The sequence below is a fragment of the Hippocampus bargibanti genome, linkage group LG04, assembly GCF_051943395.1.
Source record: "Hippocampus bargibanti isolate YZ-2025 linkage group LG04, ASM5194339v1, whole genome shotgun sequence".
NCBI classification, from domain to species: domain Eukaryota; kingdom Metazoa; phylum Chordata; class Actinopteri; order Syngnathiformes; family Syngnathidae; genus Hippocampus; species Hippocampus bargibanti.
The window spans coordinates 33,507,525-33,524,715 of NC_142737.1; the positions used below are offsets into that span (position 1 = coordinate 33,507,525).

General features: G+C 45.1%; 1 protein-coding gene across 5 annotated transcripts; it reads left to right on the forward strand.

Moving 5' to 3' along the window:
- Positions 1-246: 246 nt before the first annotated feature.
- Positions 247-16,562, forward strand: LOC148899838 (uncharacterized). Of its 5 annotated transcripts, XR_016114808.1 has the most exons (6): positions 247-668; positions 6,212-6,358; positions 10,553-10,668; positions 14,965-15,045; positions 15,126-15,299; positions 15,421-16,562. XR_016114808.1 is itself a non-coding variant. In XM_088995279.1 (4 exons), the coding sequence occupies exons 1-4, from the start codon at positions 542-544 to the stop codon at positions 12,248-12,250; spliced, it is 1,101 nt and encodes a 366-aa protein (XP_088851405.1). In that variant the 5' UTR covers positions 247-541; the 3' UTR covers positions 12,251-13,420. The 5 variants fall into 5 exon arrangements, 2 of the variants coding, with proteins under 2 accessions (XP_088851405.1, XP_088851407.1); XR_016114807.1 differs by having other exon boundaries at positions 14,965-15,299; XR_016114806.1 differs by having other exon boundaries at positions 6,212-7,808; positions 14,965-15,299; positions 15,421-16,561.
- Positions 16,563-17,191: the final 629 nt, after the last annotated feature.

Sequence of the window (17,191 nt, forward strand, 5' to 3'; positions counted from 1 at the left end):
TAACATCTGGTTGCAATTTTTTTTAATGATGTAACATTTTTAATTGAGCGTTTATGTTGACTTTTTTTCTGTCTCTCCTCCTTGGTGCTATTCTGAGACCGTTTTCATTCTGTCTGGGGGAACGCGTAGTTGTCTGAATAATTTCATTGTATCCAAACCGCTGACGGTTTACCATGCTTTTATTTCGAAGGCGGTGAACGGCGTTTACTGCGGACAGATTTCCGGGATGCATAGTAGTCACAATTGCTGACTTGTTGCAAGCTCGGACTGGAACGCGGTCGACACCCGATGACCAAATTCTCACGAATTTGTCGGCGAAGTGCTCAAAAAGCCCACTCGGAGCGCCCACCACTATATTGCTCGGTGAGAACGTCTTTCGTTGAAGCTTGTGTCCGATTAAAGTCGTCTCGGTCTCCGTTGGACTTTCTGGGCCTCGTTTAGCTTCGCCGAGTTTGCTAGCCGCTAACAAAGAGGACCTCGTGCTCAACGCATCGCTCCGCAGAGATCGTAAGCGAAACATTTTGGAAGTGTCGTGTGAACAATGGACGCAAGAAGGACACCAGAAGACGAGAAGGACCTATATGAAGAAAAAGAGGAGCACAAGGGACAACGTCAACTGCTGGACACCATTTGGAGGATGCAGCCAAGAATTGTTCTTCACAGATTAGGTTGGCTCTTACTGCTCGTTTCGCTTGTTCTCAAGTCTTTTGGAACGGGCTTCGTGCATTGTTTTGTTTATGCACACACGCGCTTAAATAAGTAACATACTATGGCTGTAGGAAATCACGAGTGCAGAGGCACAAAGCTCTCATCACATATTTATAGAATGAAGTCTCGAAACTTGTGCGACATCAGGACTTTTGTTTCTGACCAAACCGATTCTGACACGAAGTGGCTCTTGTCATGATCTGAACTCGTGATGTGTCATTCCGTCGAACCGGCGCTTGGAGCCGGATCTCTGAAGTGAAGTAAGAGCTGGTTCCTAACAAGGAGGCGGAAATGGGAGCAGACTTTTTTTGTCCTCTATTCCCCGTCTTGGGTTAAACCCGCAGGTGATTGTCAGGGAGAGGAGAATTACAGACACACGCAGCAGTGAGGAGAGGCGGGGGTGTATGGGTAGACAGGTGGACAAATGTTATTACATTTTGCTGTTATAATTATTCAATTATGTTATTTTTTTACGCATTGGTATGATAGCATTATTAATATGAAAAGCAAATTAGTGTCAGCTGATGGTCAGACCAGAATAACCACAGGGAAAGTGAAAGTGCTCTCTGTGCACATATAAATCCAGCCATATAAATAAAAATATTTGATATAGTGTATTTTTTACATGAGTAATTCGGTTTTCACATAATTTTACATGATTTTTTTGGTAGTTAATGAATTTAAGCAACAAACTGAGGAGCCAAAAGAGCCAGATCTTTTTCGTGAGCCGATCCAAAAGAACCGGCTCTCTGAAAAGAGCCGGAATTCCCGTCACTCATATGTACAACTCGTATGTGTTTGTTTGACTAGCGATGCCTGACTAAAGACCAAACGGAGCATTCGCTGCTGTGAGTCAGTCGCTTTCTTTCCTCTGTCGCTCTCTCTCTGTTTTGTGTGTGTGTGTGGTGAGGAGTAGCAGAGACAGTGATGCACACATGAGGCAGAGATTCTCAGACAAGATCAACCTGAAGCACAAGTGAATGCACACAGGAGAGATGTAGCGCTGGACATTCCTGCAGCAGTCTTAGCGTTATTACAGTCACCAAAGTAGTTGTTCACTTTAATGATGGCTAATATTCACGGGAGAATAATGACGCAGAGAGGTGTCTGTCTTTGGTCTGGGAACTGACTAACGGGCCGTTAATTCTGCGCATGCTCATAAAAAGCATTGCAACATTCTCGCAGGTTCACTCGTCCGCAGGCAACATTACTGTGCGAACAACCTCAACATGAAATGTGAATTTCTCCACTTCGAGACTAATAAAGGCAAATCCAATCCAATCCATGACTTTGCCACACATACCATCAAACACACTCAAAGACATTTTACAACTCTCTTTAGTAATAAACAAAACAAATGTCAAAATTAGAAATGCCTCGTTGCAAAAATAAAACATTTTACACATTGGAAATATTCTCTAAACTTCAAAGTATTCACATTTTCCATTCCACATTACTCTCCAAACAAATATCCCCTGAACCTTTCAAGGTTAGCTTTTCTCACTGCTTTGGTAAGAACATCAGCTAACATGTTTGCTGTAGGTGAAAATGTCTCCTTATAGTCAATTCCTTCCACTTGACCATATCATTTTTCTACATATCTGGCTTTACAAGTCTCAGATCCATCTGGGTTCTCTTTCACTGTGTCCACCCAGTGACCTCCCACTACTTGTTTGCCCTTTGGTTGGAGGATCACGTGATCATAACAAATGACGACACGCTGTCATCTCCTATAGGACAGGATAGTATAGATGTCAATCTGTTGTTTTTAAGCAACATTTTCTATTGAATACTATTATATACCAAAATTTTGACAGTTCATTTATAAATCTACACTTTTAGTGTCATTTTAATCATTTTATATTTCGTATTATCGATCTTTATTACTGTGTTGGTGCACACGCTTTCTGCTGACTCAAATACGCACAGCTTCCCACACATGCAAGCTTTCCAAAAATCGCTCTCCCTGCTAACGGAGAAGCCAGAAGAGGTCACCTGTCTCAAAGAGGCGGCGGCGGCGACCGTGAGCCGGACGCGGTATTTGCGTCGTGTCGATCCCACCCGCTCTGCCTCAGCGGACACCCCTCCCTCCTTCCTCCCTATTGTCACGTTTGGATTGACCGCTGGGCGCGGGGCTACGCCTCCCTGCAACGTCCACTTCCTTCAGGACAGCGGGTACGAAAACGGGACGCTGTGAACTTGTATTTGTACTTTGTATTACCTTAGACTTTTAATATCTTCGTCCGAGCCCACCTCCCAGTTTTCAAATGCGCGTATAAATGAAATGTATTATTCTTATTTATGATTATTATTATTATCGTTTTTGGTATTCTTTATTTTTGATTATTCTCCTGGTCTTCTTTTTGGGACCAGCGCTTTGTGTTGTAGCTGAATAAATCACCCTGCACGGACCTCTGTCTCTGCCGCGTTGCTGGCTGGAGCAGTGGCAACCATAGAAAAAAAAATCTGGCGGTCGTAAGTACGGGTGGTCGGAACTCGCGCCGATCATAAATCGGATGTTACCCGTAATCAATATTTTCATTTTTGTCATCATCACACTCAATTTTACATTGGTACTCCTTCAAATATTCTGGAGCCTTTCTTTATCTTATAGGACACCTCCTTTCCTGTTCTGTCTGAACATTGTCTGTCTGAGTCAGATCTGTCTCGACTGTTTCTTCAGCGCTCGGCTCTTTGCTTTCCTCAGGCTGTCCCAGACTCTGCTTGATTACCTTTCGAGGTGTTTTTCTGTAACTGAATGTCGTCTCAACCGTCCCACGTGTCACAACCTTTGCTGTTTTTTGTGATAAACTTCACCGGTCTGTGTTTCAGGACTTTTTCTTGTCTCAGGATAGTACACATTATAGGCTGAATTATACTTATCATAACCTACGAAAATACCCTTCTCTCCGCAGGCAACATCACTGTGCTAACAACCTAAACATGACTTTGCCCCTCATACCATCTGTTTTGTGAAAATGCCTTATTACAGGTTCAGCGAGATCGCAGCAGAGAAATGACCACAAACAACGACTGTATGTATATCGGTGACGTTTATTGATAGAATACACAGCATTTCCCATCATGAGTAATTACGCTAGACACAAGCTGTTATTCCTGTATCCCCACATAATACTCCAATATCACAATTCAGATCCAGACTAGTATACCTTATCGTTGACAGAGGGCGGAGAGCCGGCGGACGCCCCGGCAGACTAATCTGGAACCGAAAAGCTGGACACTTGTGCACAGTTCACAGCAGACTCTAACGATCTATTGATGAGACTCCCCGTCTTATAGACCCACTCATGCGAGAACAAGTGGGCAGCTTGTCCGCGCAGGAGAGTCATTTCTCCTCCCTCCCTCAGCTTTGGGACCAGGTGCTCCAGAAAAACACATTTTGTATGAAAAGGCAATTCATAAGTCATATCAGCGTCCTTGGGACCAGGTGCTTCAGAGAAGGCAATTCAGGCAGTAATACAAACTATCAATGTACTGTACCAGTTGTCCAAACAAAACAAGATATTTTGTGTCAAAAATACAAGACAAGCTACAAAACAGCGTGCGAGAGTATAACGACCTGGGTACCAGGTGTTCAAAACAAATTATATCAATGTGAACCAATTATATAACCATATGGGTCAGCTCAGGACACCAATAACAATCTCTTCCTTCACCATCAAACACACTCAACAAGAGAATACGAATAATAATACATTTAATTTACAACTTGTGCGACATCAGGACATTTGTTTCTGACCAAACCGATTCTGACACAAAGTGTCTCTTGTCATGATATGAACAACTTGTACAGTGGTACCTCGGTTCTCGAACGCCTCACAGTTCGAACAAATCGGTGTTCGAACAAAATATTCGAGATATTTTTGCTTCGGTGTTCGAACATCAGGTGTTCGAACGCCAATACGACGCGTGAGAGCGGCGCGAGGGTGGGGAACTGAGCGGCGCACGGGTGTACCGCTCTCTCCGTGACCAACTGTTGTCGCGTGCAGGCGTGCAACGTTTGCGTTGTGTTGCCTGCTTAACACTACGAGGGCTCCACTTTCTCAGCGGGTTTCAAAACTCTGAACTACACTTTTGAGTCAGGGTGTAGTCCGAAGCAGGCTTCTGATTGGGCGCCGGTGCCGAGTATGCAAATTGCCAAACGAACGTTCAAAGACGCGAAAAACTCGAGCAAAGAGGTGGTTTCGGTGTTCGAAAAAAATCGCTTTTCGAACAGGGTCATGGAACGAATTGTGGTCGAGAACCGAGGTACCACTGTATTTGCTTGTTCGACTAGCGATGCCTGACGAGAGACCAATCGGAGCATTTGCTGCTGTGAGTCAGTCTCTCTCGCTATCTCTCTATGTCCTTGTTGGTGAGTGTGTGTGTATATGTAAGTGTGGTGAGGAGTAGCACAGACATAGATGCACACATGAGAGGCAGAGATTCTCCTGCAAGATCAACCAGGCTGCTAAAGAAGCATGGCCTGCCACAGGAGGTGCTGCAACATTTCTACACGGCTGTCAGAATCCATCCTGTGTTCTTCCATCACAGTTTGGTTCGGGGCCACCACAAAAATGGACAAAATCTGACTTCAACGGACAGTTCGGACGGCGGAAAAAAATCATTGGTACCGCCCTACCCACTCACGAGGACTTGCACATTGCAAGAATCCAAACTAGGGTGCGGAAAATCATACTGGACCCTCCGCACCCTGCCCCCCACCTTCTCCAGCTACTCCCCTCAGGCAGGCGCTACCGATCCATGCGCACCAAATCCAGCAGACAATTAAACAGCTTCTTCCCCCAAGTCATTAACTTCTTGAACAGTAGCCCAAATTGAACTGGATAGTGCCACTTAGCAGTTTTTTTGATGGCGATACTAGTGCAGCGTGTTCTACCGGAAACAAATTCCTTGTGTGTTCTTCATACTTGGCAATAAGGATGATTTTGATTCTGATGAAGCACACAGTAGAGAATAAGAATATGTTTAATTTCCAACCGCCTTTCAGAATCCCATTGGTTGTACCATGTGCACCAAGAAATTCGCCCAAAAGATGCATGACAACTCACACACGCAAAAAAAAATGACATGCTCACAGTAGGCTTGTTTGAACAGTTTGAGACGTACGAGGACAAAAAAAGCTTTACATGCTTCATGTTCGACAAAATGCTCTAATTCAAGGCGTTCTTGCACACTAGATGCATACGGGTGTGAAGCCCTTCGGCTAAGAACGCACGCGGGTGGTAAAAGCTGTGTATGAGAGTGTGTGTGGCTGGGGGAAGGAAGTGTGCACGCTGAGAGAGATAAAGAGAATGAGATTGTGTTTGCACGAAAAAAGCTGGAAAAAGCAGCACTTTTTTGACGCCAACGTCAGTCTTTTGAAATCCACCACAAAATGTGATGCTGTTCATGTGACATTTCGAGTGGTAATCTGAACTCATTTATCTCTGAGTAACTTTCATCATAATTGCATGTGTGTCTGTCTTTTTGTGTCATGCAGACGTCAGGGAAGATACTTGTCCCGCGCGGCTGAAGAAGGAAGAAGAGGAAGCCTGCGACATTAAAAGAAAGGAGCCTGAGCACCCTTGCACCAAAAATGATGACAACAGATCATCAAATGATGATGGTCAAGATGAAGAGTCTGACGGTGATTTTACATGTCACACTGGCAACAAATCCTGCAAATCTTCTCTGTGTGGCAAAATGTTTACTGATCAGAGTCATTTGAAAAAGCATGCGAAAACCCACACTGGCGGGAAAAATTTTGCCTGCTCGATTTGTGGCAAAGGATTCTCTCAGAAGGCCTATTTAATTCGCCACACAAGAACCCACACTGGTGAGAAACCTTTTTCCTGTTCAGTGTGTGGCAAAGGATTCTCTGAGAAGGGAAACTTAAGTAAACACACAAGAATCCACAGTGGTGAGAAACCTTTTTCCTGTTCAGTTTGCCGCAAAGGATTCTCTAAGAAAACCAATTTAATTTGCCACACAAGTATACACAGTGGTGAGAAACCTTTTTCCTGTTCAGTTTGTGGCAAAGGATTCTCTCGGAAGGACCGTTTAATTTTCCACACCAGAATCCACACTGGTGAGAAACCCTTTTCCTGCTCAGTGTGTGGCAAAGAATTCTCTGAGAAGGGAAGCTTAAGGAAACACACAAGAATCCACACTGGCGAGAAACCTTTTTCCTGTTCTGATTGTGGCAAAGGATTCTCTGAGAAGGGCCATTTAATTATCCACACAAGAACCCACAATGGTGATAAACCTTTTTCCTGTTCATCTTGTAGCAAAGGATTCTCTAAGAAGGCCAATTTAATTTGCCACGCAAGAATCCACAGTGGTGAGAAACCTTTTTCCTGTTCAGTTTGTGGCCAAAGATATTCTCAGAAGGGCCATTTAATTCGCCACACCAGAACCCACAGTGGTGAGAAACCTTTTTCGTGTTCAGTTTGTGGCAAAGGATTCTCTGAGAAGAGCCATTTAATTAGCCACACCAGAACCCACAGTGGTGAGAAACCTTTTTCCTGTTCAGTTTGTCTCAAAGGATTCTCTAAGAAGGCCAAATTAATTTGCCACACAAGAATCCACAGTGGTGAGAAACCTTTTTCCTGCTCAGTGTGTGGCCGCGGATTCTCTCAGAAGGCCCATTTAATTCGCCACACCAGAACCCACAGTGGTGAGAAACCTTTTTCGTGTTCAGTTTGTGTCAAAAGATTTGCTCAGAAGGGCTCTTCAATTAACCATACAAGAACCCACACCAGTGAGAAACCTTTTGCCTGTTAAGAATGTGGTCAAATATTTTTAAGGAAGCATCACTTAAGTGCACATGAGAATCCACACCGGTGAGAAAGCTTTTGCCTGCCCAGTTTGTTGCAAAGGATTCTCGAAGAAGGGCATTTTAATTAGCCACACAATCCGCACTGCTGAGAAATATTTTTCCTGCCCAGTTTGAGGCAAACAATTTTCTCAGAAGAGCCATTGACTGGATTTAGCCACACAAGAATCCACACTGGTGAGAAACCCTTTTCCTTCTCTGTTTGTGGCCAAAGATTTTTCTGTGAAGGGACTCCTAAAAAGACACTCAAGAACCGATACTGGTGAGAAACTCATCCGAGCCGCCTTTATCAGGCTGATTGTAATTTACTCACATTCTTTTTTTCCCCTTGGGAACATTGAAATTGTTTTTTTTTAGTAACTTTTAGTTATGGTTATTAAATGTATTTTTGTCACTAATGTTTAAGTTTTTTTCCCACACCCTGTGCCATCGTTGAGTGTACAGCACCCTACGTGTTGTGAAATGTGTTCAATTTTCTATGATAAAAAAATTCTGCCCAAAAAAGACCATGTATAAATGGGTGAAGAAAACCGACAGTAGCATCCGATTTACGACCGGCGAGAGTTACGACCACCCGTACTTATGACCACGACCGCCAATTTTTTATTTATTTATTATTTTATTTTTTTTACCGCTGCCACCGCTACAGCCAGCAACACGACAGAGACAGAGGTCCATGTAGGATGATCTATTAAGCTACAACACAAAGTTCTGGTCCAGAAAAGAGTTCCAGGGAAATAATAAAAAATAAACAATACGAAAAACGACAGGTGGGGGGGCGGATGGGAAACCCGACAATGGCGAAAAGCTAGTCGCACACGGTGGTGCAGAGAAGGTACAATTCTGAAAGTATTATGGGATGTGTGGGGGGTGCTCGGACCGACCACCGAAGATATACATGGTCCAGGGTAATACAAAGTACAAATACAAGTTGACAGCGTCCCATTTTAGCGTTCTGATGAAGGAATTGACAGCATTGGAAGCGGAAGGGCGTGGCCCCGCCCCCAGCTGTCAATCCGAACGTGACAATCTCGAAATAGGACAAAATGAGGATACAAAATAACTATTACTTAACAAACGCGTACTACAATATTCTCCAACATGACAGCATCTCACTAGCACAGCAATCACCCCGCGCTCGAGCGGGTGGGATCGCCGCGACGCAATTGCCGCATCGGGCTCACGGTCGGCGATGCTGCCTTTTTGAGACAGTTTGTTCTGCTGCGCGGCGAGATAGTGGGTTGGGCACGTCGGCGTTTCAGACGGTCCCTGGGTCGGTCCGCACGTCGGCGCGGGGTGCGGCCGAGGAGAAGGCAACCGGTAGAACTTGTTTGCTTCGGCGTCCACCTGAGTCCGAGCGCGATTGTTGGCTGACTTCTCCGTTAGCAAGGAAAGTGATTTTTCGACAGATCGCATGCGTGGGAAGCTGTGCGTATTTGGGTCAGCAGAAAGCCTGTGCGCCGACACAGTAATAAAAATCGATAAAACCAAATATAAAATGTCAACATTTTGGTATCTATTATTGTATTCAATAAAAAACGTTTCTTAGAAACAACAGATTAAGGTCGTATACTATTCTGTCGTATAGGAGATGCCAGCGTGTCGTCATTTTTTATGATCACGTGCTTGGCCACGTCAGCCATTTTGAATGCTTTTTGATTTATGACCGTTTTGTCGGAACGGAACGCGGTCGTAACTCGGATGTTACCTGTATATACTGTATAGTAAGGCGTTTTTTTCCCGAAAGAAATAACCATGTAAAGCAACCGTGTCAAACTCAGGCCCGCGGACCAATCTTGGCCCGCACTACAATTATCTCGGGCCCGCACTACAATTATATTTGGCCAGTGAGATAATTTCTAATATGTATTACTTCTGGCCCCCCGGCCCGTTACACAGAGCATGTCCCGCTAAAGGTGCGTACACATTGAACGCGCCAAGAGGTGGGTGGCGTCAGCGCAGCCATTTATTGTGCATGTGCGACGTCAGTGGCGGAACGCCACAAAAGGGTGGCGTTTGACGCCCGATTTAAAACATTTGGGGATATATTGGGATGGTTAATACAGTAGTTTACTGTATCTTAAAGATAATAAAAACAATGTAAAAATTTCGGTCTGGCCCTTGACAATGTTTTTTATTTTTTTATTTTGGCCCTCTGTCAATTAGAGTTTTATACTCCTGATGTATAGTAATGCTTTTTTTGCCCGAAAAAACCCGACCATGTATAGTATGCCGTTTTTAGTTGAAAATAAATTACTATGTATAGTATGCTGTTTTTTTTACTGAGCCCCTAAGTGGACATTGAAGAAAAAAAAATAAACTTTGCGACATCTCGCAATACTTTGCATTCCCTCGCAAAGAATTTGAGATCTCGCAATCTTTTTTAAAAAATGCGCGTTGGTGTACTCTCGGGTCAGCTTGGCTAATGCAGACACCGGAGCGCTTCTGTTTGAGCGAAGACTCGAACTCGGCGAAGGAGAGCATCATTGAAGACTTGCTTCTTGCGGTCAAGAAATGTCCCTCGCGTGGACATTACTAGTGTTTGAAATAGCGTATGCCCGGATGCCCAACTTTTCCGTCGGGCGTACAACTTATAAAACGACACAGCCCGGGTGGCTGACAACTTCTTCAAGAAAAAGAAAAAAAACCCGAAAGATATTTTATAAAATCAATGGTTTGTTTTATTTAAGAAAGCAAACATTTGAACAAAGATTTCTAAATCAGAATAAATTATTCCGATTTCGAAATCTTCATTCGGTTTGGAAATGTCTGAATGTCGGTTCTTTGGCAATTTGGATACTTGGCAATCAGAAGGCTGCTTTGCGCTTCCGTCTTTCCCGAGCGTTATAAGGTCGTGCATTTGCATATCATTTTCCGAAGTAGATGCACAGAACCTCGACCATAAAAACTTGGCGGTCATCCGGGCCGCCAAGAGGCTGAACTCACGCCAGGCACGGTGGGCGCTCTTCTTAACCTGCTTCTCTTTTACCCTCACATACTGCCCAGGGACCAAGAACACCAAACCCGACGCCCTCGCGCGGATCCACGAGCTGACAGGCAAGGAAGATCTCCTGGAGACCATCCTGCCCGGCCGCCAGATCGTGGGGGCGCTCCAGTGGGAGGTAGGACGGAGGGTCCTTGAGGTGTTGATAGCTACCCCGGCTTCCGATAACTGCCATACAGGAAGACTGTTCGGGCCCCCGGCGCTGCGCTCTGCAGTGCTGCAGTGGGGGCATGCCTCCAAGATGGCTTGGCACCCCGGGGTGAGCCACACCGAGCACCTCGTCACCCAGCGGTTCTGGTGGCCGCAGCTCCGTGACGACGTGGCGGCCTTTAAGGTTTCCCACCAGTATATATGTGTGTATATATATATATATATATATATATATATATATATATATATATATATATATATATATATATACACAGTAAAGTCTCGTTATATCGATATTCAAGGGAGTCCGAAAAAATATCGATATAACCGGGACTATCGATATATCCGACCCTGTTTGCATGTAATTTTCTCCGTGCGTGCATAGAAATAGTATTGATATAACCGGGACTATCGATATATCCGATATCGTTATAACGAGACTTTACTGTATATATATACAGTAAAGTCTCGTTATATCGATATTCAAGGGAGTCCGAAAAAATATCGATATAACCGGGACTATCGATATATCCGATATCGATATAACGAGACTTTACTGTATATATATATATATATATATATATATCCCTATCCCTACTGTCCAGACATGGCGGTGCCGGACTCTGCTATGATAGGTCCCTGCTCTCAGGTTGGGGCCGATTGAGGCCCAAACTTAATTTATTCAATACATTGTAAGAATGGAAATTGTAAAGAGTAGTACATGATAATATGAAAGGGGAGTAAAAGAAGCGATTTTCATAAAACAGATAAATCCTTTAAAACAATATGGTGGTGTGAGGTTCAATTTGGATCGTTCGTACAACAGCCTGCTTAGGCAAAATAGGATTAGTAATACTGATGAGGTGATCCCAGTGGAAGTGGGGCAATCAGGCCAGTCGTTAGTCAGAACAATAGGAACAATCAGTGGAGCTGCAGGGAGTAGTCCTCTGCTCCCCCCAACCTGAGAGCAGGGACCTATCATAGCAGAGTCCGGCACCGCTATGTCTGGACAGTAGGGATAAAAATAAAATCCTCGTTTCACCCCTCATGAGTGGTGTCTGTCCCCCATTTTAGCTTGGGTCCTCTACCAGAGGCCAGGAAGCTTGAGGGTTCTGCGCAGTATCCGTGCTGTTCCCAGCACTGCGCTTTTCTGGACCGAGATATCCGATGTTGTTCCCGGGATCTGTTGCAACCACTCGTCTCGTTTGGGGGTCACTGCCCCGAGTGCTCCGACCACCACAGGCACGACTGTCACCTTTACCTTCCAGGCTCTCTCCAGCTCCTCTCTGAGCCCTTGGTATTTCTCGATTTTCTCATGTTCCTTCTTTCTGATGTTCCCATCACTCGGGACCGCTACATCCACGACAACGGCTTTCCTTTCCCCTTTATCTATGACCACGATATCTGGTTGGTTGGCCATTACCATCTTGTCAGTCTGTATCTGGAAGTCCCACAGGATCTTTGCTCGGTCATTCTCTACTACCTTGGGAGGTGTTTCCCATTTTGACCTTGGGGTTTCCAGTCCATATTCCGCACAGATGTTTCGGTAGACTATGCCAGCCATCTGGTTATGGCGCTCCATGTAGGCTTTCCCTGCCAGCATCTTACACCCTGCAGTTATGTGTTGGATTGTTTCAGGTGCCTCTTTGCACAACCTACACCTTGGGTCTTGTCTGGTGTGGTATATCCCTGCCTCTATGGCTCTGGTGTTCAGGGCCTGCTCTTGAGCAGCCAGGATGAGTGCCTCTGTGCTGTCCCTTAGGCCAGCCCTCTCTAGCCACTGATAGGACTTCTTGAGATCAGCCACTTCTGCTATGGTTCGTGGTACATCCCGTGTAGGGGCTTTTCGTCCCATGATTGTCCCTCTTCCAGCACCTCATCCTCTGTTCGCCATTGTCTGAGACATTCTCTGAGTACATCATCCGTCGGAGCCTTCTCTTTGATGTATTCATGGAGCTTGGATGTTTCATCCTGGACAGTGGCTCTCACACTCACTAGTCCCCGGCCTCCTTCCTTACGGCTTGTGTACAGTCTCAGGGTGCTAGACTTGGGATGGAACCCTCCATGCATGGTGAGGAGTTTTTGGGTCTTAACATCCGTGGTCTGAATCTCTTCCTTTGGCCACCTTATTATTCCTGCAGGGTATCTGATCACTGGCAGGGCATAGCTGTTTATTGCCCGGGTCTTGTTCTTGCCATTGAGCTGGCTTCTGAGGACTTGCCTCACCCGCTGGAGGTATTTGGTCGTAGCCGCTTTCCTTGTTGCTAGTTCGAGGTTGCCATTGGCGTGTGGTATACCAAGGTACTTGTAGCTGTTTTCAATGTCTGCTATTGTGAGACCCCTTCAGTGTGGACTACCTTGCCCCTCTTTGTCACCATCCGACTACATTTCTCCAGCCCGAATGACATTCCGATATCACTGCTGTAGATCTTGGTTGTGTGGATCAGGGAGTCTATGTCCCTTTCGCTCTGCTTGATGTCATCCATGTAGAGGAGGTGACTGATCGTAGCTCCATTTCTGAGGCGGTATCCATAGCCTGTCTTGGCGATTATCTGGCTGAGGGGGTTCAGTCCTATGCAGAACAGCAGTGGGGAGAGTGCATCACCTTGGTATATGCCACATTTGATGGACACTTGCGTTAGTGGCTTGCCATTGGCTTCAAGTGTGGTTTTCCACATCCTCATCGAGTTTGCAACGAAGGCTCTCAGGGTCCTGTTGACCTTATACAACTCCAAGCATTCAGTGATCCATGTGTGTGGCATCGAGTCATATGCTTTCTTGTAATCAATCCAGGCTGTGCACAGGTTGGTATGTCGGGACCTGCAGTCTTGTGCGACTGTTCTGTCAACCAGCAGCTGATGTTTGGCGCCTCCAGTATCTCTACTAATGCCTTTCTGTGCTTTGCTCATGTATTGATCCACGTGTCCACTTATCTTAGCCACAATGATGCCTGACATGAGCTTCCATGTTGTGGAGAGACAGGTTATTGGCCGATAGTTGGAAGGAACAGTACCCTTTGAGGAATCCTTCATGATCAGGATTGTTCGCCCTTCGGTTAGCCATCCTGGGTGAGTCCCATCCATCAGCAACTGGTTCATTTGTGCTGCTAGGCGCTCGTGGAGAGCTGTGAGTTTCTTTAGCCAGTAGGTGTGGACCATATCCGGGCCTGGTGCCGTCCAGTTTTTCATACCTGAGACTCTTCCTTGTATATCTGCCGCTGTGATGGTAACTGGGTTCTGTTCAGGGAGGTTGCTGTGCTCCTCTTTCAGAGTCACCAGCCATTGTGCACTGCTGTTATGTGCGACCTCCTTCTCCCACATGCCTTTCCAGTATCTTTCAGTTTCCAGCCTTGGAGGGTCTGCTCTGCTGTTAGAACCCTGCCACTGAGCGTACACTTTCGCAGGTTGTGTTGCGAACAGCCTGTTTATTCTTCTGGCCTCATTCTCTTTCATGTACCTCTTTAGGCGACTGGACAAGGCCTGGAGCCTTTGTTTGGCAGTTTTGAGTGCTTCAGGTATGGTTATCTGCATGTACCTTTTGGGTATTGGCCTTTTATTCACACCTCTCTGGGTCTCCGTCAATTGACTCACATCTTTCCGAGCCGCCTTGATCTTAGCCTCCAACCGTCTTTTCCATGGTGGGTAATGGATCTCGTGGCTCTCATGGTTGCTCTTGTAGCCAAGCATCTCTAGGATCACTGATGCTGAGGCGTATATCAGCTCATTGGTTTCCGTGATCATTCCGGTCGGGATCGTTCTCAGTGCTGCATTCACAGTTTCCATGAGACTTTCAGGTGGTACTTCACATAGCCGTTGAAATCGGTTTCTTAGTTGCCCAGTTTTCGTTCTTGCCATGACCTTATCTCTCAGGTCAGTTGCTGCTTCACTCAGCATTTCATTCATTGGGGCTTGCTTCCCAATCTCATCATTCATTGGGGCTTGCTTCCCAATCTCTGGTTGAACCTCTTCCTCTGATGTGGCAGCCTGGGGCCCTTCACCTCGGAATTTGTGTTGTACCTCATCAATCTCAAGTTCTGATAGCAATTGCCGTTTGTGGATATTGGAACACTGAGCTACTAGTTGTTTCGTGGTCAACCGTGACTGTGGGTTTCAAAGTAACCATTCAGCCCCCATTCGCCGCATGTAACCCCTCTGACTAGGGTTGCTTGACTAGTAGCATTCCAACAGAGCCATGTTATCGGATCTCGTCCATCTCCGCTTTGTTCCAGTAGCCCATTTTTCATCAAGGTGCTCTGGTTCCCCAGCACCTGACGCAGACCTTGTTTGGCCGGGCGACGTCTGAGCCGGCATGTCATTCCATTTATTGTCTGTCATCATTGTATGAGGTAGGCATTAGCGTGAAGGGTCTTGCCCAAGGACCCACACTGGATGATGTCTTTGTTGTGCTCATTTTCTCGGCCCCAAGTGGGATTCGAAGCCTCGTCTCCCATATGCCAAACCGATGCCTTATCAACTGAGCTATCCAGCTATCCAGGGCCTAAACTACCAGTTTGCTGACGAAGTTTCTTAGATAAGACGCGAAACGTCCGACACCTTCAAAGAAGTACAGATGATGGCTGAAGAAACCTTTTCATTGAAGGTATTGTTTGATGTTGATTTCCTTGTTTCACTGTCTTACTCTCATATTTTCTCAATGTTCTGTTATTTCATGATTATTTTGAAAGTAAGTCTTAGTTTATTATTCATACTGTGTTTTTCAGGTGAAATGTCGCATTTGCAGCAGCGAACTTTCTTACGCCAACAAGAGCACCTCCACAATGCTAAGAAATAGACTGAATAACATAACGCTGGAGAAACTAATTTTTTGGAATAAATATCTTTAATTACAATGAGTCCATTGTCATTCGCAACATTTTTACTGAGGCATTCAGATCGATGTTCACTTAATTTATCAACTGTGTCTCGAATATCAAAGATTTTTATGAAATTACATAGATCTAAAAATAATGTGAACGCAAATGCCTAATCAATGAAATTGGATAAAATTGGTTTGACAGATCAGCGTCAGAAGACCCTGTGAAATGTTCCCTGCAAGTCCACAGGTGTCAGTATTCAGCAAAAGTATTCAGCAACACAGTGTCGATACATTGCGTCACTGTGTCGAAACAATTCAGGATGCCTAATCTACCCATCACTATCTAAACCGAAAATTAAATGCACAAGCTTACAAAACAATGATAGCACTTTCTTGTGTTGGTAGGCTTTCTGCCTACCGGTAGTTAGCGGCCGATCACGTGATCATAAATGACGACACGCTGGCATCTCCATACCAGGGGTCGGGAACCTATGGCTCGCAAGCCATATATGGCTCTTTTGATGATTGCATATGGCTCGCCGATAAAACTAAATACATATTTTTGTTTTTACGCCGTTCATTTCCCGTTGGGGCTGCAGTTGGCGGAAAGCGCAATTTTGATTGGATGTCACTGAGCTAGGTTGCCCGAAAGCGCCATTTTGATTGGTTGATAGTGGCCGTCATGTTGAAACAGGTAAACGCCCCTTTAAATGAGCCCAACTAGTGCACTTCAGCATTAATGCACCGGAGCATTACAGGAGAGAAAATGTTCTGATTCTAATTTGCAATGAAACAACACCATCGATGAAACAGTCGAATGTCTGTAACATTTTAACAAGCCCCATGTTAACGTTAGCATCAACATACTTCTGCGAGAAGTCGATTGCAGATAGCAAGTGTGGAAGCTTATGAGCCGTGTGCAGGCTAGCTAGCAGTAACTTTGCCTCCTGACCGGCAAGTTGAATTTCATTCCTTCCTTATACTTTCATTTCTTTCATAACTTTGCTGCTGTGAAATGTAAATTTCTCCACTGCGAGACTAATAAAGGCAAATCCAATCCAATCCAATTTCATTCCGATCGTTCGCCTGGATTTTTACCAATCACGAGGAACAGAAAACCATTCATGTTAACGGTGAGTACTATCACAAAGTTATTTTAAATAATACATTCTGATATTTTGTTGAAAAGTGGCGGTGTGTGTGTGTGTGCGCGCGCGCGTGCGTGCGCGCGTGCGTGTGGCTCTCACTGAAAAACATTTCTAAGTACAGTAAAGTCTCGTTATATCGATATTCAAGGGAGTCCGAAAAAATATCGATATAACCGGGACTATCGATATATCCGACCCTGTTTGCATGTAATTTTCAACGTGCGTACATAGAAATAGTATCGATATAACCGGGACTATCGATATATCCGATATCGATAGAACGAGACTTTACTGTATTTTACTTTTATGGCTCTCCTAGTCAAAAAGGTTCCCGACCCCTGTCCTATACTTTCAACGGGAGGCACGTTCAGATGACCCTGCATCGGCCCTGTTTTTTACGACATGGTGCAATTCCATAGCGTGTCCACCGGAGCGCGATGACGTGCCGTGGCCCCATTGATTTGACAGGGTGCGTCTCAATTAATTGTTTTTCATTATTTTTTGGTTGATGTGCCATTTGGAAAAGTA

Coding starts and splice junctions, on each gene's coding strand:
- LOC148899838 (XM_088995279.1), top strand. CDS start 542: ATGGACGCAAGAAGGACACCAGAAGACGAGAAGGACCTATATGAAGAA. Junction 669..6,211: donor AATTGTTCTTCACAGATTAG/GTTGGCTCTTAC, acceptor TGTGTCATGCAG/ACGTCAGGGAAGATACTTGT. Junction 6,359..10,552: donor TCAAGATGAAGAGTCTGACG/GTGATTTTACAT, acceptor CATACTGCCCAG/GGACCAAGAACACCAAACCC.